The 13,665-nt window shown below is 41.5% G+C and overlaps 1 protein-coding gene across 6 annotated transcripts in view; it reads left to right on the top strand.

Annotated features, from left to right (window-relative positions):
- The window catches only part of TSPAN5 (tetraspanin 5), a 268,358-nt gene extending 257,689 nt beyond the window's left edge, over positions 1-10,669 (top strand). For all 6 annotated transcript variants that reach the window (XM_015588473.2, XM_006910751.2, XM_015588472.1 and 3 more), the window contains 5 exons: positions 1,100-1,270; positions 3,550-3,675; positions 5,698-5,745; positions 5,842-5,958; positions 8,452-10,669. In XM_015588473.2, coding sequence (XP_015443959.1) covers positions 1,100-1,270; positions 3,550-3,675; positions 5,698-5,745; positions 5,842-5,958; positions 8,452-8,517 — 528 coding nt within the window. In that variant the 3' untranslated portion in view covers positions 8,518-10,669. The remainder of the gene's footprint in view (positions 1-1,099; positions 1,271-3,549; positions 3,676-5,697; positions 5,746-5,841; positions 5,959-8,451) is intronic.
- The last annotated feature ends 2,996 nt before the right edge of the window (positions 10,670-13,665 follow it).

The raw sequence follows: 13,665 nt of genomic DNA, 5'->3' as shown, positions 1-13,665 counted from the left end.
GAATGTAGACACAGCAGACAGCTTTAGCTCCCTCTGCTTCCTCCACCGCTCACTGCCCTGCAGCCTTCAGGACCTCTGCTGAGCAGGTGTGGGTGGGCCCAGTGTCACTCTTTCTGCTCTTGTCATCAGAAGTTTGCTTTCAGTTTATCTTCCCCTCCGGTCCTTCACAGCCTCATTTCTCATAATTGATTTGAGCAAAAATATTTGAAAAGAGTAAGAGTGTGGGGTTGTAGGAAGTGGAAAGAACCGTGGGTGTGAATAGTATGTTGATATGACTAAGGTGAGGCTCTTCTGAGTCTTCTAGATGGAAGGGAATTTTCTCCAGATGTATAGTCAGTTACCACATTACCCATGGTCTCTCACCTTCATTTTAAAACTCTTGGTGTCTACATTAGCCAGCAGTCTCTACGTTAGCCAGATGTTATTTAAAATATTCTGAGACCGAAGTATATTTAAAATGTACTTCACAAAGAAAGGCCCTCAACCCAGTGGTTTCATTTCGTTTTCATGATGGGAAATTATTTTCATGCCACAGTCACCCCCTGCTTCCTCTTTGATCTCTTCATTTAAGATAAACATGTCTGCTGTTTTACCCTATATAGCAGGTGCAAAGGGGGAATGAAAGCAGTGTCTGAATCCATAAAAGGAATATATTGCACACAGGATCAAGGCCATAGTAGCAAATAACAGGTGATCTTAAAATATTGGCATAATTTACTTTTCAACATTTCATAAGCTCATTAGAGATAGGGACAGGTCTTTGTTTAGCGTCTAGCAGCATATTAATCAGGAGAAATTCATTAGGCCTTAATGTGGGTCTAATGAGAAATTCCTGATATCCATGTTTACTTATGTGCTTTGTTGGTTAATTGCCAAAGGGAACACCAGAGCCCCAAAATGTGACTGCGAAGTAATTTTTAAAAACCCTTTCTTGGACTGTCATATTTTATTAATGAATCTTAAGAAACTGAAGTTTATCTGCTTTAGCTGTATATAAAAACCGAATGTAATTACAAACCTTTTTAGAAGGAACTGTTTAACTGAATATGATCGGAATAGCCCTTATAACTCTTCTCTGTGCATGTGTCTTTTTTCTTAGTTTTCCGTGTTCCTGGGAATTATTTTCTTCCTGGAGCTCACCGCTGGGGTTCTGGCATTCGTTTTCAAAGACTGGATCAAAGACCAGCTGTATTTCTTTATAAACAACAACATCAGAGCGTACAGGGATGACATTGATTTGCAAAACCTCATAGACTTCACCCAGGAATATGTAAGTTTAAATTTGGTTTATTTTCAAGTTGAAAGCCTTCTCAGAAGGATGACCCCAAAGAACATCCTCCTGGCTTCTGCATCTGCCAGCTGAAACCTACCTCTGACTTTTCTGCATGATTTTTGGTTTGTTTCCTTGTCTACTTATTATTTTCTGACTTGCCCTATGACATCTATGGTTCGAACCCTAAATGGAAATGTCTTATTTTCACTTACCTTAATTTCTACTGAGAGGACCACAAAAGAAAACTCTTAAGCAAGAAGGTTCTAATAACAGTTCCCTTTCCTGTTGACATTTGAAGAGTATAGTTCTGCTATAGCTTTAACATTTTATTTGAGATTAAATGTGGATTCTCTCTTACTCCTTGCCCCCTTTATGGTCACCCTCCACACTTCACAGCTGAGAGTACTATACTTATCGGTGGAATCTTTGCCCACGAATTTCCAAAATATATCTATTGAAGTAATATTATAGCACTTGAGATTAAAACTGAAAGTTGAAAAGTTCTAAGCTGTGGTGGCCTCTAACAAAGAATCTATACAGTATAGCCCCCTCCTACCCAAGTTTCTGAATATTTCAATGTGAAAGCCCCTGCACTGCAAAGGAAGTAACAGATGCCCTGCTCCACTCAAAATGCAAAGCGGTATCAACAGGGCTCAGAAGATAACAGATCTAGTGCCCAAATCTGATTAGCTAAGTGACCTTGGGCTAATAGGACCTTGACCTAGTTCCCCAACAATGAAATGGAAATAATAATAGCTACTGTTTAACTTATGGGGATATTATGACACTCTAAGATGTACATGGTTTTATATCAGGCTTAAGGTGTTATTGACCTACAAACTGACAGGCGTTTATTTGCATACTGCAAAATAGGATAAGCTGAGCAGACCTGGACAGCGGTGTCTGTGACATTAATGTATATGGCAGGACTGGAGGGCAAACAGAAGCCCAATGGTCTAGTTTTCCAGAACGAGCTGGGGTCCCCTGTGATGTAGGGAGGAGAGGGCTGCTTCAGCACTACCTGGGGGCGACCAGCCTCCTGTGTTAGGCACTCAGAACTGAGCTGAGTTGTTTTGGTTTTGTTCAGTGGCAGCAAGGACCATCCTAGAGCAAGCTGTACCTCAGGTGTGAAATTAAGCCCTGTTTCATCTCCTCAGCAGACTTCACTGTTTTTGTTAGGTCATAATGGATGCAAGCTCACACCTTGCCAAGTATTATTGCTGCCTAGTTTGCATGACAAACCTGATGGAGCTTTGTAGGCAAACCCCGAGATGCACAGCCCCAGCCCCTGGAGGACCAGATGAATTGGAGGAACATGCGTGTACACGTTCTCTTGAAATGCTGTCTGCTTTATGTGGAAATACTGTCATTTCATGTGATTCTCTTTTTCTGTCATGGAGTTTAATGTTTTAAAGTAGCTGTTGGTCCCGAAAGCTTAAAATGGTCAAGACTTGATGTTTACTTAACAGACAAATAGAGCTAGTCCAGCCCAGGGAAATGACAGGGGAACTGAGGGAGCAGCCCTTGAATCAGGCCCTGCTGAAGCCCCACTGAATGTAACAGCTTGTTTTATTATATTTTAATTAGATGGTTGCATTTTTTAATATAAAAATGTAAATGCATGCTCTCGTTTAAAAATATTCAGAGTACTAACATATAGTGAAAAGTAACGTTCAAAAACTTTGGGGGATAATGGATATGTTCACGATTTTGAGTGTGGTGATGGTTTTATGATATATACATATGTCAAAAATCATAAAATTGTGCATTTTTTAAATATATGCAGTTTATTGTATGTCAATGATACCTAAATAAAACAGATTTTAAAATCCATTAAGGTTAGAGATCAGATTTGTCAAAAAGTAGGTCTCTAGACATCCCACCCACAACCCCAGTTGCCTCCTTCAGACACTACTACTGTTTAGTGTCTAGTTTATCCTTCTAGAATGTTCCTACGTGTACTCAAACCAAACAGATCTTATTCTAACGGAGCCCTGCTGTACAACTGCTCTGCCCTTCCCCCACCTAACACCATGGGTCTCATCAATCTTTTAAATCATAATGCCAGCACATCCTTACACACCTTCAGCCTTAATTATTTTGGAAGCTTTTACAGGAGCTGTTTAGGTTCAGTTTGGTTTAAAAATAAATTCTGAGACAGAAGAGAAGGTTAATGCTGGCAGAAGGTGGGTGTTGGTCGTTTGGGCGGGTGTATGAATGTCGGTGCCTGGCGGCCTCCAAGTCGAGATGTTCTAATTCTCTCCTGTTTGCTCTAGTGGCAGTGCTGTGGGGCTTTTGGAGCTGATGATTGGAACCTAAATATTTACTTCAATTGCACAGATTCCAATGCAAGTCGGGAGCGATGCGGCGTGCCATTCTCCTGCTGTACTAAAGACCCCGCAGTAAGTGGATGCCAGCAAATTGCTGGCCTGCTCTGTGCATCACACTGGTGTGTGGGATGAGCACAGTGATTTTTTTTCTTGAAACCTCTTCTTACTTGCTTATTTCGAATTGTAGCTCCCGGAGGGGTATAGTGTTCACTTCTTCCCAGTAGGAGTAATGATTGCTGACGTTAATTTAGCACTGCGTGCTGGCTCCTATTCTGAGCCTTTTTGTGCCTTGGCTCATTTGAGTTCGTAACATTCTTACTGGTAGGTACCACCATTATCTTCCCTTTTCAGGTGAAATCAAGGCCCGTGGAGTTTAAATAACTTTCCCAAGCTCATATTGCTAAGAAGAGATAAAGCTGAGCTTCAGACTCAGGCAGCCTGCCTAAATTGTCTGTTATTCCTTTTTTATGAGAAGGATGGGCTTATATGAGAGCTATCTGCATTGATTTGGGATTAGTGACCTTCTTCTTCTAGACTTAGTTCTGGGAGACATATTAGGAATAGAAGAGTTGGAGATAAGATAGGGCTAGAATACTATGTGGGAGGGCCACAGCTGCCCACGCTCTTCGTTGTAATGACTATGGTAATTACAGTTTGTATTTTATTTTAAAAATGTACACACACACACACACACACACACCCTATATAGATATATATATATAAAGATATATAGATATAGACATATAGATATAGATATAGATAGATAGATATATACACACATACATACACCTGTTCTTAAGCCACTCTCTTATACCATGGATTTGATTATATTTTTGGTCCAATCATGTACCTATATATAGAATGACTTAAAATGCAACACCTTTGTTTTAGTTTAAAAGCCAGGGTTGAGTGTTAGAACAACATATATAAGTTGCTCCTGCCTGCACTCCTTCTGGACTTTTTAGCCTCTCTTTGGCCCATCAGTCCCCAAGTGTCCACCCCCAGAGCCACCTTTCCCCTCATTGAGCAGAGCAGAGCGGGCATTGTTGAGTTCAGTGGCCATTTTCTCCTGCAAGGTAGAGGGTGTGGGGCTCTTTAAAAAAGGCTGTGGTCTTGGGATAGAAAAGCAGAAGTTCCCTGCAGGCCTCCCATCAGGGGCTCAGCCTGAGCTGTTATTGTTATTCTCGGTCTGAAGGAGACTGAGAATCCGTAAAGGCTGTGCTCTCCTGCCCTGGGACCTTGCCGGGAAAGCCGACCTTTCCCACTGGCTTGTTTCTCCCTTTCCTCTGAGGAGAGCTGACAGGCAGGAGTGTCCAGCACAGAGCCCGGGGTGCCCACTCAGGCATCCTGGTGCTGGTCAGCAGCTACAAACCGTGCTCTGTCTCCAGTTCCTGCCCTGCGTTACATTCCATCAGGAGAATTCTGAAGATCCTCAGAAGGCATTATGCCTCCCTTTTCAAAACAGAGCCTCCGGGTAGAGCTATCTCATTCCATAAACACTGAGCTAATAAGATCCTCTCATACCCTGCAGAGGGAAAAACTAAACAAACCTAAAAGAGGGGAACCCACATTTCTGATCAGGCCTGTTGGATGTCAGAGCATCTGTCTGTCTTATGTAATCAGGGTATTATGTTTTTAATGAAGTGATGCATGCTCATTGAAAACACATTTAAATAATACAGAAGTATATAAATCAAAAAGTAGAAGTTCTCTCAAGAAAGCAAAAATGAAGTTAGTCACTGTGCCCTTTAACCATCGTTTTCATCTGTCTCCAGTTCCCTAAACCACATAAACTTCTTGAGGTTGTCAACTCTGAATCTTGAGCCTCCCGCATAATGGGCTTGCTCTCTTTTCTGATATTTTCTGAGCCTTAGTTTTCCTCATTTGGAAAAGAGGGCATATTTAATACCTACTTCTGAGGATTGTTATAATAATTATATGGGATAATGTGTAAGTGTTTAACAAGGTGCCTCGTCCATCTGAGTACCAAAATGTACATTTTATTACTGACACTCAGTGGGCATCTTCTGCTAATTCCTAGGTGGACTTTCTTACAGGAGTGCATTTCACTGTTCTGTTTTCTTTCTCCACCAGGAAGATGTCATCAACACTCAGTGTGGCTACGATGCCAGGCAAAAACCAGTAAGTGGAATATCACCTTGTCGCTTAGCACAAAGGGTGTTGGAGGAGCTTTTGAACCTGCATGGTGACGCTGTGCTCTCCTCTTCCCTTGTGAAGGAAGTTGATCAGCAGATTGTAATCTACACGAAAGGCTGTGTGCCCCAGTTCGAGAAGTGGTTGCAGGACAATTTAACCATCGTGGCTGGTATTTTCATAGGCATTGCATTGTTACAGGTAAGACAAGGCTCCTTTCTGGATGTCACCAGGAAATGATGCCCCGAGAGAGCCCTTGCCAGAAGGGGAGCTTTGCTTAATCACTTTAATGGCACAGTTTTTAAGACACAATTGGAGGGGCTGGAGAACAGGTCTGTATTTTAGTAAAGCTCTGATTTTAGATGCTACTATCCTGAACTACTTCAGGAAGTCTTTTTTTCCTTTCAAGATGGAGAAATTGGTTGGGTCAGTAGTTGCCTGCTGGCATTCCAGCATTTCCATAGGCTTAGTAATAATGCATTGTGACAGCCGGGCAGATAGAAATGGTTAGAAGTGGATCCCGGTGGCAAAGGTAAGGCTTTTCGGATTTTCACAGACATGCTGTGCCCCTTTCTGCCTCTGGACCAACTTGTCCAAGTACTAGTGAGGGAAAGGAACGCCCACTTTTCCTTCTGGGTGGTCCCAAGAGCAAGGCTTTTTCATCTTGCGGAGATGTGATATTTTCTTTGAAGGTCACAGGCTTCGAAAGAAATTAAAGAAGACCTAAATAAATGGAAAGCTTTACCATATTCATAGATGTGAAAGACTTAATATCGTGAAGGTGGCAGTACTCCTCAAATGGAATTACAGATTCAGTGCAATCTCTATCAAAATTCCAACTGCCTCTTTCGCAAAAATGGACAAGCTGATTCTAAAATTTATATAGGAATGCAAGGGACCCAGAATAGCAAAACAAACTTGAAAAAAGAACAAAGTTGGAGAATTCATACTTCCCAATTCCAGACTTACTTCAAAGCTACAGAAATCAAGGTAGTACATACTGGCATAGATCTGTGGAATAGAATTGAAAGTCCAGAAATAAACCCATACATCTATGGTCAGTAGATTTTTGACAAGGGAGCCAAGACCATTTACTGGAGAAAGAATAGTCTTTTCAACAGTGCTGCTGGACCAACTGAATATCTACATGCGAAAGAATGAACTTGGACCCCTACCTCACATTATATACAGAATCAACTCAAAATAGATCAAAGTCCACAATATAGGAGCTGAAACTATAAAACTCTTAGAAGGAAATATAGGTATAAATCATTGTGACTTTGGATTAGGCAGTGTTTTCTTAGATATGACACCAAAAGCACAAGTAACCAAAGAAAGAGCAGATAAATTGGACTTCATCAAATTAAAAACTTCTGTGCTGAAAATACTATCAAGAAAGTAAAAAGACAGCCCACGGGATGGGAGAAAATATTTTTATCATTACATTTGGTAAGGGTAAAGTATCTAAAATATATAAAGAACAACTCAACAATTAAAGACAAGCCCAGTTTAAAGATGGGCAAAGAATTTGAATAGGCATGTCTCCAAAGAAAGTAAAAATAGCTAGTAAGCACATGAAAAGATGCTCAACATCAGTAGTTGTTAGGAAAATTTAAATCAAAACCACAAACCTAAGTAGTGAGACACTACTTCACACACACTAGGGTGGATACACAGTTGACCCTTGTACAACATAGGTTTAAGTTGTGAGAGTCCACTTATATGCAGAATTTTTTCAATTGACCACAGTTTAGTTGACCTGCATAGTTCAGCTGACTTGAGTTGTTTCAAGATTCAACTCCACGATTGGGAATCCGAGTGTGCAGAGGGCCGACTGTAGTTATATGTGGGTTTTTGACTATGCGGGAGGTTAACGCCCCAAACCCCCATGGTGCTTAGGGATCAACTGTAATTAAAAAAAGAAGACAGTAACAAGAGTTGTTGAGGCACGTGGAGAAATTGGAACCCTCACGCATTGCTGAAGGGAATGAAAATGGTGCAGCCTCTTGGGAAAAAAATTTGGCAATTTTTCAAAGTTATACAATTACCACATGACCTGGCAGTTCTACTAGGTATGTACCCAAAAGAATTGAAAACATAATGTTCACCCAAAAACTTGTACACAGATGTTCATAGTAGCACTATAGTTATAATAACTCAAAAGTGGAAACCCTGCAAATGTCCCGTCACCTGATGAATAGATAATCAAAATGTAGTTTATCCATATTATGGAACATTGTTCAAGCCATCAAAAGAATTGAACTGCTGGTACATGCTACAACATGGTTGAACCTTGAAAACATTTCCCTGTGTGAAAGCAGAATGACCCAAAAGGCCAGGTATTATATGATTCCATTCATGTGAAATGATCAGAATGAGCAAATCCAGATAGAAAGTAGGTTAGTGGTTGCCAGGGCTTTAGGGATGAGGGGAATGGGAATGACCATGAATGGATACAGTTTCTTTTTGGGGCAATGAAAATGTTCTGGAATCAGATACTGGTGAGAGTTATACATCCTTGTGAATATACTAAAAACCCCTGACTTAACACACTTTAAAAGGATAAATTTTACAATATTTGAATTATGTCTCAATTTAAAAACTCAAAGATAAGAAAAATGAGATTCATTGGGCAAGGAAAAGCCTAATGAAAGTAAGAATTGCGCCGTTTGACTCTTTTTCTTCCTTTCTCAGATTTTTGGGATATGCCTAGCCCAGAATTTGGTTAGCGATATCGAAGCTGTCAGGGCTAGCTGGTAGACCCCTGCAACGGCTGCTGAAGACACTGGACACACCCAGCCTTCCGAACCCTCCAGCGTGCCCACCCGAGTCCACGCTGCATGGACCCCACTCACAGAGGCATCCTGCAACCCACCTGATGGAGCTGCCAAGGACTTGTTTTGGGGGGTAAAACTGGGAAATGCTGCTTACTGACAGAATTTTTTTTAAATAACCAGTATGAAAGTCATTGCGCCGTGAATCTCTACTGTAGCCATGAATTTATGGGTGGTTGGATACTTACCAAAAAAGAAAAAAAAAAAAAAGGGAGGGTAGGGGACCCAGATGTACTTGAATTTGTGGGAACCACAATCTTGTTCTCCACTTTGGTAATTGGAAGGCTGAGAGAGGCAGCTCTGCTTTTTGTCACACCTTGAAGGGACTGCCTTCTGCTCCATGGCCTAATGAAGTGCATCTGTTCTAAAACTTGACCCCTGACCTGCATGGGCTGGGGGCTGGCATCCCTTTACCGTACATTTCAAGGAACTGTTACATCTCTCAGCCCAAGAAGAAAACAGCTTGTCTTTGGGTTCAGATTTGGTAATCACCGTCAGCACGTAGCTTGGTGGGCACACTTGGGCTCCTGGAGTATCTACTTACAAGAGAAGTTGTGTTTTCCGTGTGCACTGAGCAAGGATGTGGGACTGCTTCATGATGCTGGGTTTTAGCAGGACAGATCTTTTTCCTAAGTAGGCCTGAGCTTTATTTATCAATGAAATCCAAGGAGAATATGAGGTTAATGACGAGGTATTAGTTAAATACCCCTTCCCCCCAGCCCTCCAAATCAGGTGCTGGATTCTCTGGAAACTCTGGAATACGCTGGGGTTTTGGCTTTTTTTTTTTCTTTGTCTCCCTAAAGTGAAAGCTATGATACAGTTTGTTAAATTTTGAAGTGTTTTCTCACAAGCTCAACCGTTAACTTTTTTTGTGTGTAATCTCCCCGCATGACTTATGAATATGGATCCAATAGCTTCTCTTTCTGCCATCTTTCCTAGAACATCTATACACGTGATTCGGTCAGCATTTATTTGATAGTCTCACGGCCTCGAGAGGTGTGGTGAGTCCTCCTCGGCTGGGAAGAGACCAGCTGCGCCGTTGCAAATGCTTCCGTAGCCTCAACAGTCTCTTAACCTGGTTTTTATGGCCTCTCTTGCAGCGGTGCCCCCGCAACTGTCTGTTTGAATGGAAGTGAACCTAATCCTGAAACAGTGTCGACACAATCAAAAAGCTTCTAATGTCTTTTTTTTTTTCCCCTTCTGGTTTTAGTTTCCTTTTATTAAAAAAAAATATATATATATACATATATATAACGCATGAGCAGTGCTCCTTCTCTTAGTGCAAACTAACTGTCAGGATGGTGACAAAGCACAAATACTTTGGAAGGGAGAACATTGGCGGGGCAAGTGTTCTGTGACATAGTTGGGAAACTACCTCCAGGTGCTGCCACCCACCCCCTGCTCTGACTCCAGGTGGGAGGGACGAATTTTGCCCCCAGATTTTAATCCAATTTGTGTCTACCAGGATGTCCTTCTCCTGGGGAGTAGATAGTCTGTGGAATGCTGGGAAAACCACAGGCATATTTCATGGTGATGACACATTTGCCAACAGAACTGGGCAGCCAGCTAGCATACTTTGTGGAAATTTAGCAAGGTTTTCCATTTCACTCTCATGTTGCATCGCTCTGGCTGATGAATGTGTCAGTCTGCTCAGATAAAGGACAAAAATTATTTGAAAATCTAGTCTCCAGAGTTTGGGTGTGTGTATGACTCTGCATGTGTGTATTTTTGTGTCTCTGTAAAGTTAGAGATGTTCATTCCATATTCCAGCTGTAAGATTATTTTATTTCGTCTCTGCTCCTACCACAGTTGTTCTCTGTAATGTCATTGCAACATGGAGAAGACTTGAGCTCTCCAGTTGGCACCCTTGTCTTTTATGTTTATTACCTCATTCTCCAGTGAACTCCATCTGACCAGTTGATTCAGAACCAGGCAAGATTCCCACCCTTTGGCACATCCAGTGAAAGGCCAAACAGCAAGTCCAAGTGAGTTTTAAATTTTAATGAATCACCCTTTATTTTTTACACTTCAGAATGGTTGTAATAAAGGCTGTCATTAATAAACTTGGTTCTACCTTACGTGGAGTTATGTCTTCATTTCTTCTCTCTTGAAATTGCGAAAATCTCTAATCCAGTGTTCTCAAATTTTAGTGTGCGTCAGAATCACTGGATGGCTCATTAAATCAGATTACTGTGTTTGCCCTCCCCCCCGCCCCAATTTCTAATTTAGTAGGTCTCATGTGGGCTTTGAGAATGCATTTCTGACAAGTTCCCGGATGATGCTTTCACTACGTGTCTTGGAAGCACACTTTGAGAAGCATTGCATGGGTCCGATTCTCTAAGGGGAAAGGGCGAAGGAATGTTTTGTGATTAAAGGGGAAAGGTGACTTTCTGGTACTGGATGCTGATTAATGAAAGACAGGGGCAGAGCCGGGTATGTAGGAAATCTCTGTCCTTGAGGTCATTGTCTGCTGGTCACAATCATGTGGGGACCATGAAGAATACAGATCATCAGGCTTTGTCCCTAGCAATTCTGGAGTAGGGGAGCTGGAGCCTCTATTTTTAAGATGTTCTCATTGAAAATTGAATGCACAGTGGGCCTAGGTAAATCTTGATAATATTTACAACCCTTTTCTAAGAAAATAACTTCTAGTCATCTCTTAGAGCAGGAGTCTTAAAAACCCGTTTGAGAAATATCAACTTAAATGTCCTTTCATTTTGAATTATCACCACAGAAGAAGACTTCTATCTTTCAAACTACCAAGGATTTTCTCCAAAGATTAAGTGAAAACAAAAATTTAAGGTTCATATAGTATTCTCGGACCCTGACGTTGTGCTAAGACTTCTTTGAGAAACATTTTGCCTCATTCCCCTGGATATTTGAGACCAAAATGTTATTTTGACTTTAAGGAAATTTATCAGGAGTAATGGGAGATCACCAATCACTATTACTTGAGTTTTCTTAGCTGTGCCGTAGAAGTAATTAGTCCTCCTTGCTCATGGCAAACTCTAGGCCAAAGAAAGAAATGTTACAGCTCAGAGGTAAAAGGGTGTTTTGTCTCCAAAACTTAGAATTTACAGAATGTTTCTTTTGTGTTTAGAAGATACATTTGGAGGGTGACTATTAAATTTTTCTATATTTATTGTTGGACGGGTTACCACAAACATAGCTTCCATGATTTAAAAATACCTAATACTGTTTTAAAAAATGAAAATAGGAATTAAAAAGTAGAATTTTGCATTATGAAGCACTTGGAAAAGAAGTGCCTTTACTTTGTTTTCTTCTACTGAGGAATAAACCTCTCTTTGTCTTTCAGTTTCTTCCTGCTGCAGGTCCCAGTCCTCTCAAGGGGGTTCTGAAAAGTGTCTCTTGGCTTTTTTTTCTTATTCCGCAAAATGTTTTCCCATTCATGCCCTGCGTTTGTGTGGGCAGGAATGGAATAATTCTGCCATTTTGTGGAGCTCCTCTCAGCATCTGTTTCCGGCTGGCTTGGACTGCAGCCCTGGGAAGCCGGTGGGCTGAACAATGAGGAGCCGGAGCCCAGCGACCTGGCTGGCCTTCCCCAGCTCTCTTTGTCATTTATTCCACGAAGCCCTGCTTCTCTAGGGAAATCCTGTTTAGACCTCCAAGGAAGCACTGGGAACGTCTCCATGAACACTGGCCAACAACTGGGTTTCATGGCCAGCCCTCTCCAGTCAGGCCCTAGGGCTGTTTCTGTGTGCTCCCCTCTCAGGGGTAAGAAGCCTAGTCTTGGAATGAGAAGGAAAATGCAGTGTTTGCCTGGAAATATACTAGCTTTGGCCTTGTCATGGTGACATGATGAAATTCATAGAAAATCTATACATGACATCAGACAAAGCAGGTGTATCTGGGTGGGGGTAGAAGGCAGAGAAGAGAAGCCAGATTGGAGAGGGATAAGCCATCTTTAGACTTACTTGAGCCTCTTTCTCTTTTTGGAAGCGTTTGTGACAAAGGTAGAGTTTGTAAAATTATAGTTTTCAGAACTTGAGGAATTAAATGCAGCTTCTTCGGAGTGTTTGTGCTAAGTAGTTCTCGTGAGCTTGGCACCAATGAGAAGATGACTGAGTAAGTCCACTTTTGGTAACCATTAGCCCCAACCAAACTCCTCAGGACCTGCACTGGCCAGTGAAGTTTATTTCTTTACTTTGAGGAACTCCCACCTGAAGAAAACCTGAGGTTAGAGAAGGTTGGTTCATGGGCTTTATTAACATACTCCGAAAACAGTAGTGTGTAAACAAAATAGTGCTTCCTATGATGTTGCTCTTCACCGAATGTGTAGTTGCATGATACGTGGGAGAAAAGACAACCTCTTAAAGCTGGAGCTTATGTGTTTATTAGCTTTTGCTTTTGCAGAGCAACTGGTTTGAACAGGAACGTTTTAATGGCCTGCCCTCTAGTGGTGATCACATAGAACAACCGATTGGAGCTGGAATACTTCCTGCAGGGCTGAAATCACTATTGAGAGGTGCTCATGCTTTGCAGAAACTTGAGGCTATGCAGCTTTTTGTTGCATGCTTAGTATGGGTAGGTGTTTTATTCCTTTTACATGCTCCCGAAAAAGACATTGCTTGTTTTTTGAAAGTTAGGGAGCAGGGTATTTAGCTCCCTTCACCATCTAAGTCCTGATCTTGCTTCTGATACTTTAGAGGGCCCTGCCTTCTTGCTAAGACGCAGATACAGTTTATAGAAGAGGCAGTGATGGTCTAAAACTGCTAGTATGCCGGGCAGGTAACACTCCTGAGACAGTGAGTAGAATAGTTCATGTATTTCCTCTAAAAGCATCCATGTGGATCACCCGAAGTTTGCTTTGATCTGAGAATTTGCAACCTTGATTGTAAAGACTGAGACAGTGTTGGGGTGGCCTAGATCACTGACTGTAACTTGTGTTTTAGAAATTTGTTATGGGTTGAAGTGTTTCTTCCAAGAATTCATGCATTGAAGCCCTAACCCCAATACCTCAGAACATGGCCTTACTTGGAAATAAGGTCATTGTAAATGTAGCATGACCAGTGCTATTAAAAAGTTAAGATGAGGTCATACTGGAGTAGGTGGG

Source organism: Pteropus alecto, unplaced genomic scaffold (assembly GCF_000325575.1).
Source record: "Pteropus alecto unplaced genomic scaffold, ASM32557v1 scaffold63, whole genome shotgun sequence".
Classification (NCBI taxonomy): Eukaryota; Metazoa; Chordata; class Mammalia; order Chiroptera; family Pteropodidae; genus Pteropus; species Pteropus alecto.
Note: the sequence above shows the minus strand (reverse complement) of the source record. Positions and strands in the feature narration are given on the sequence as shown.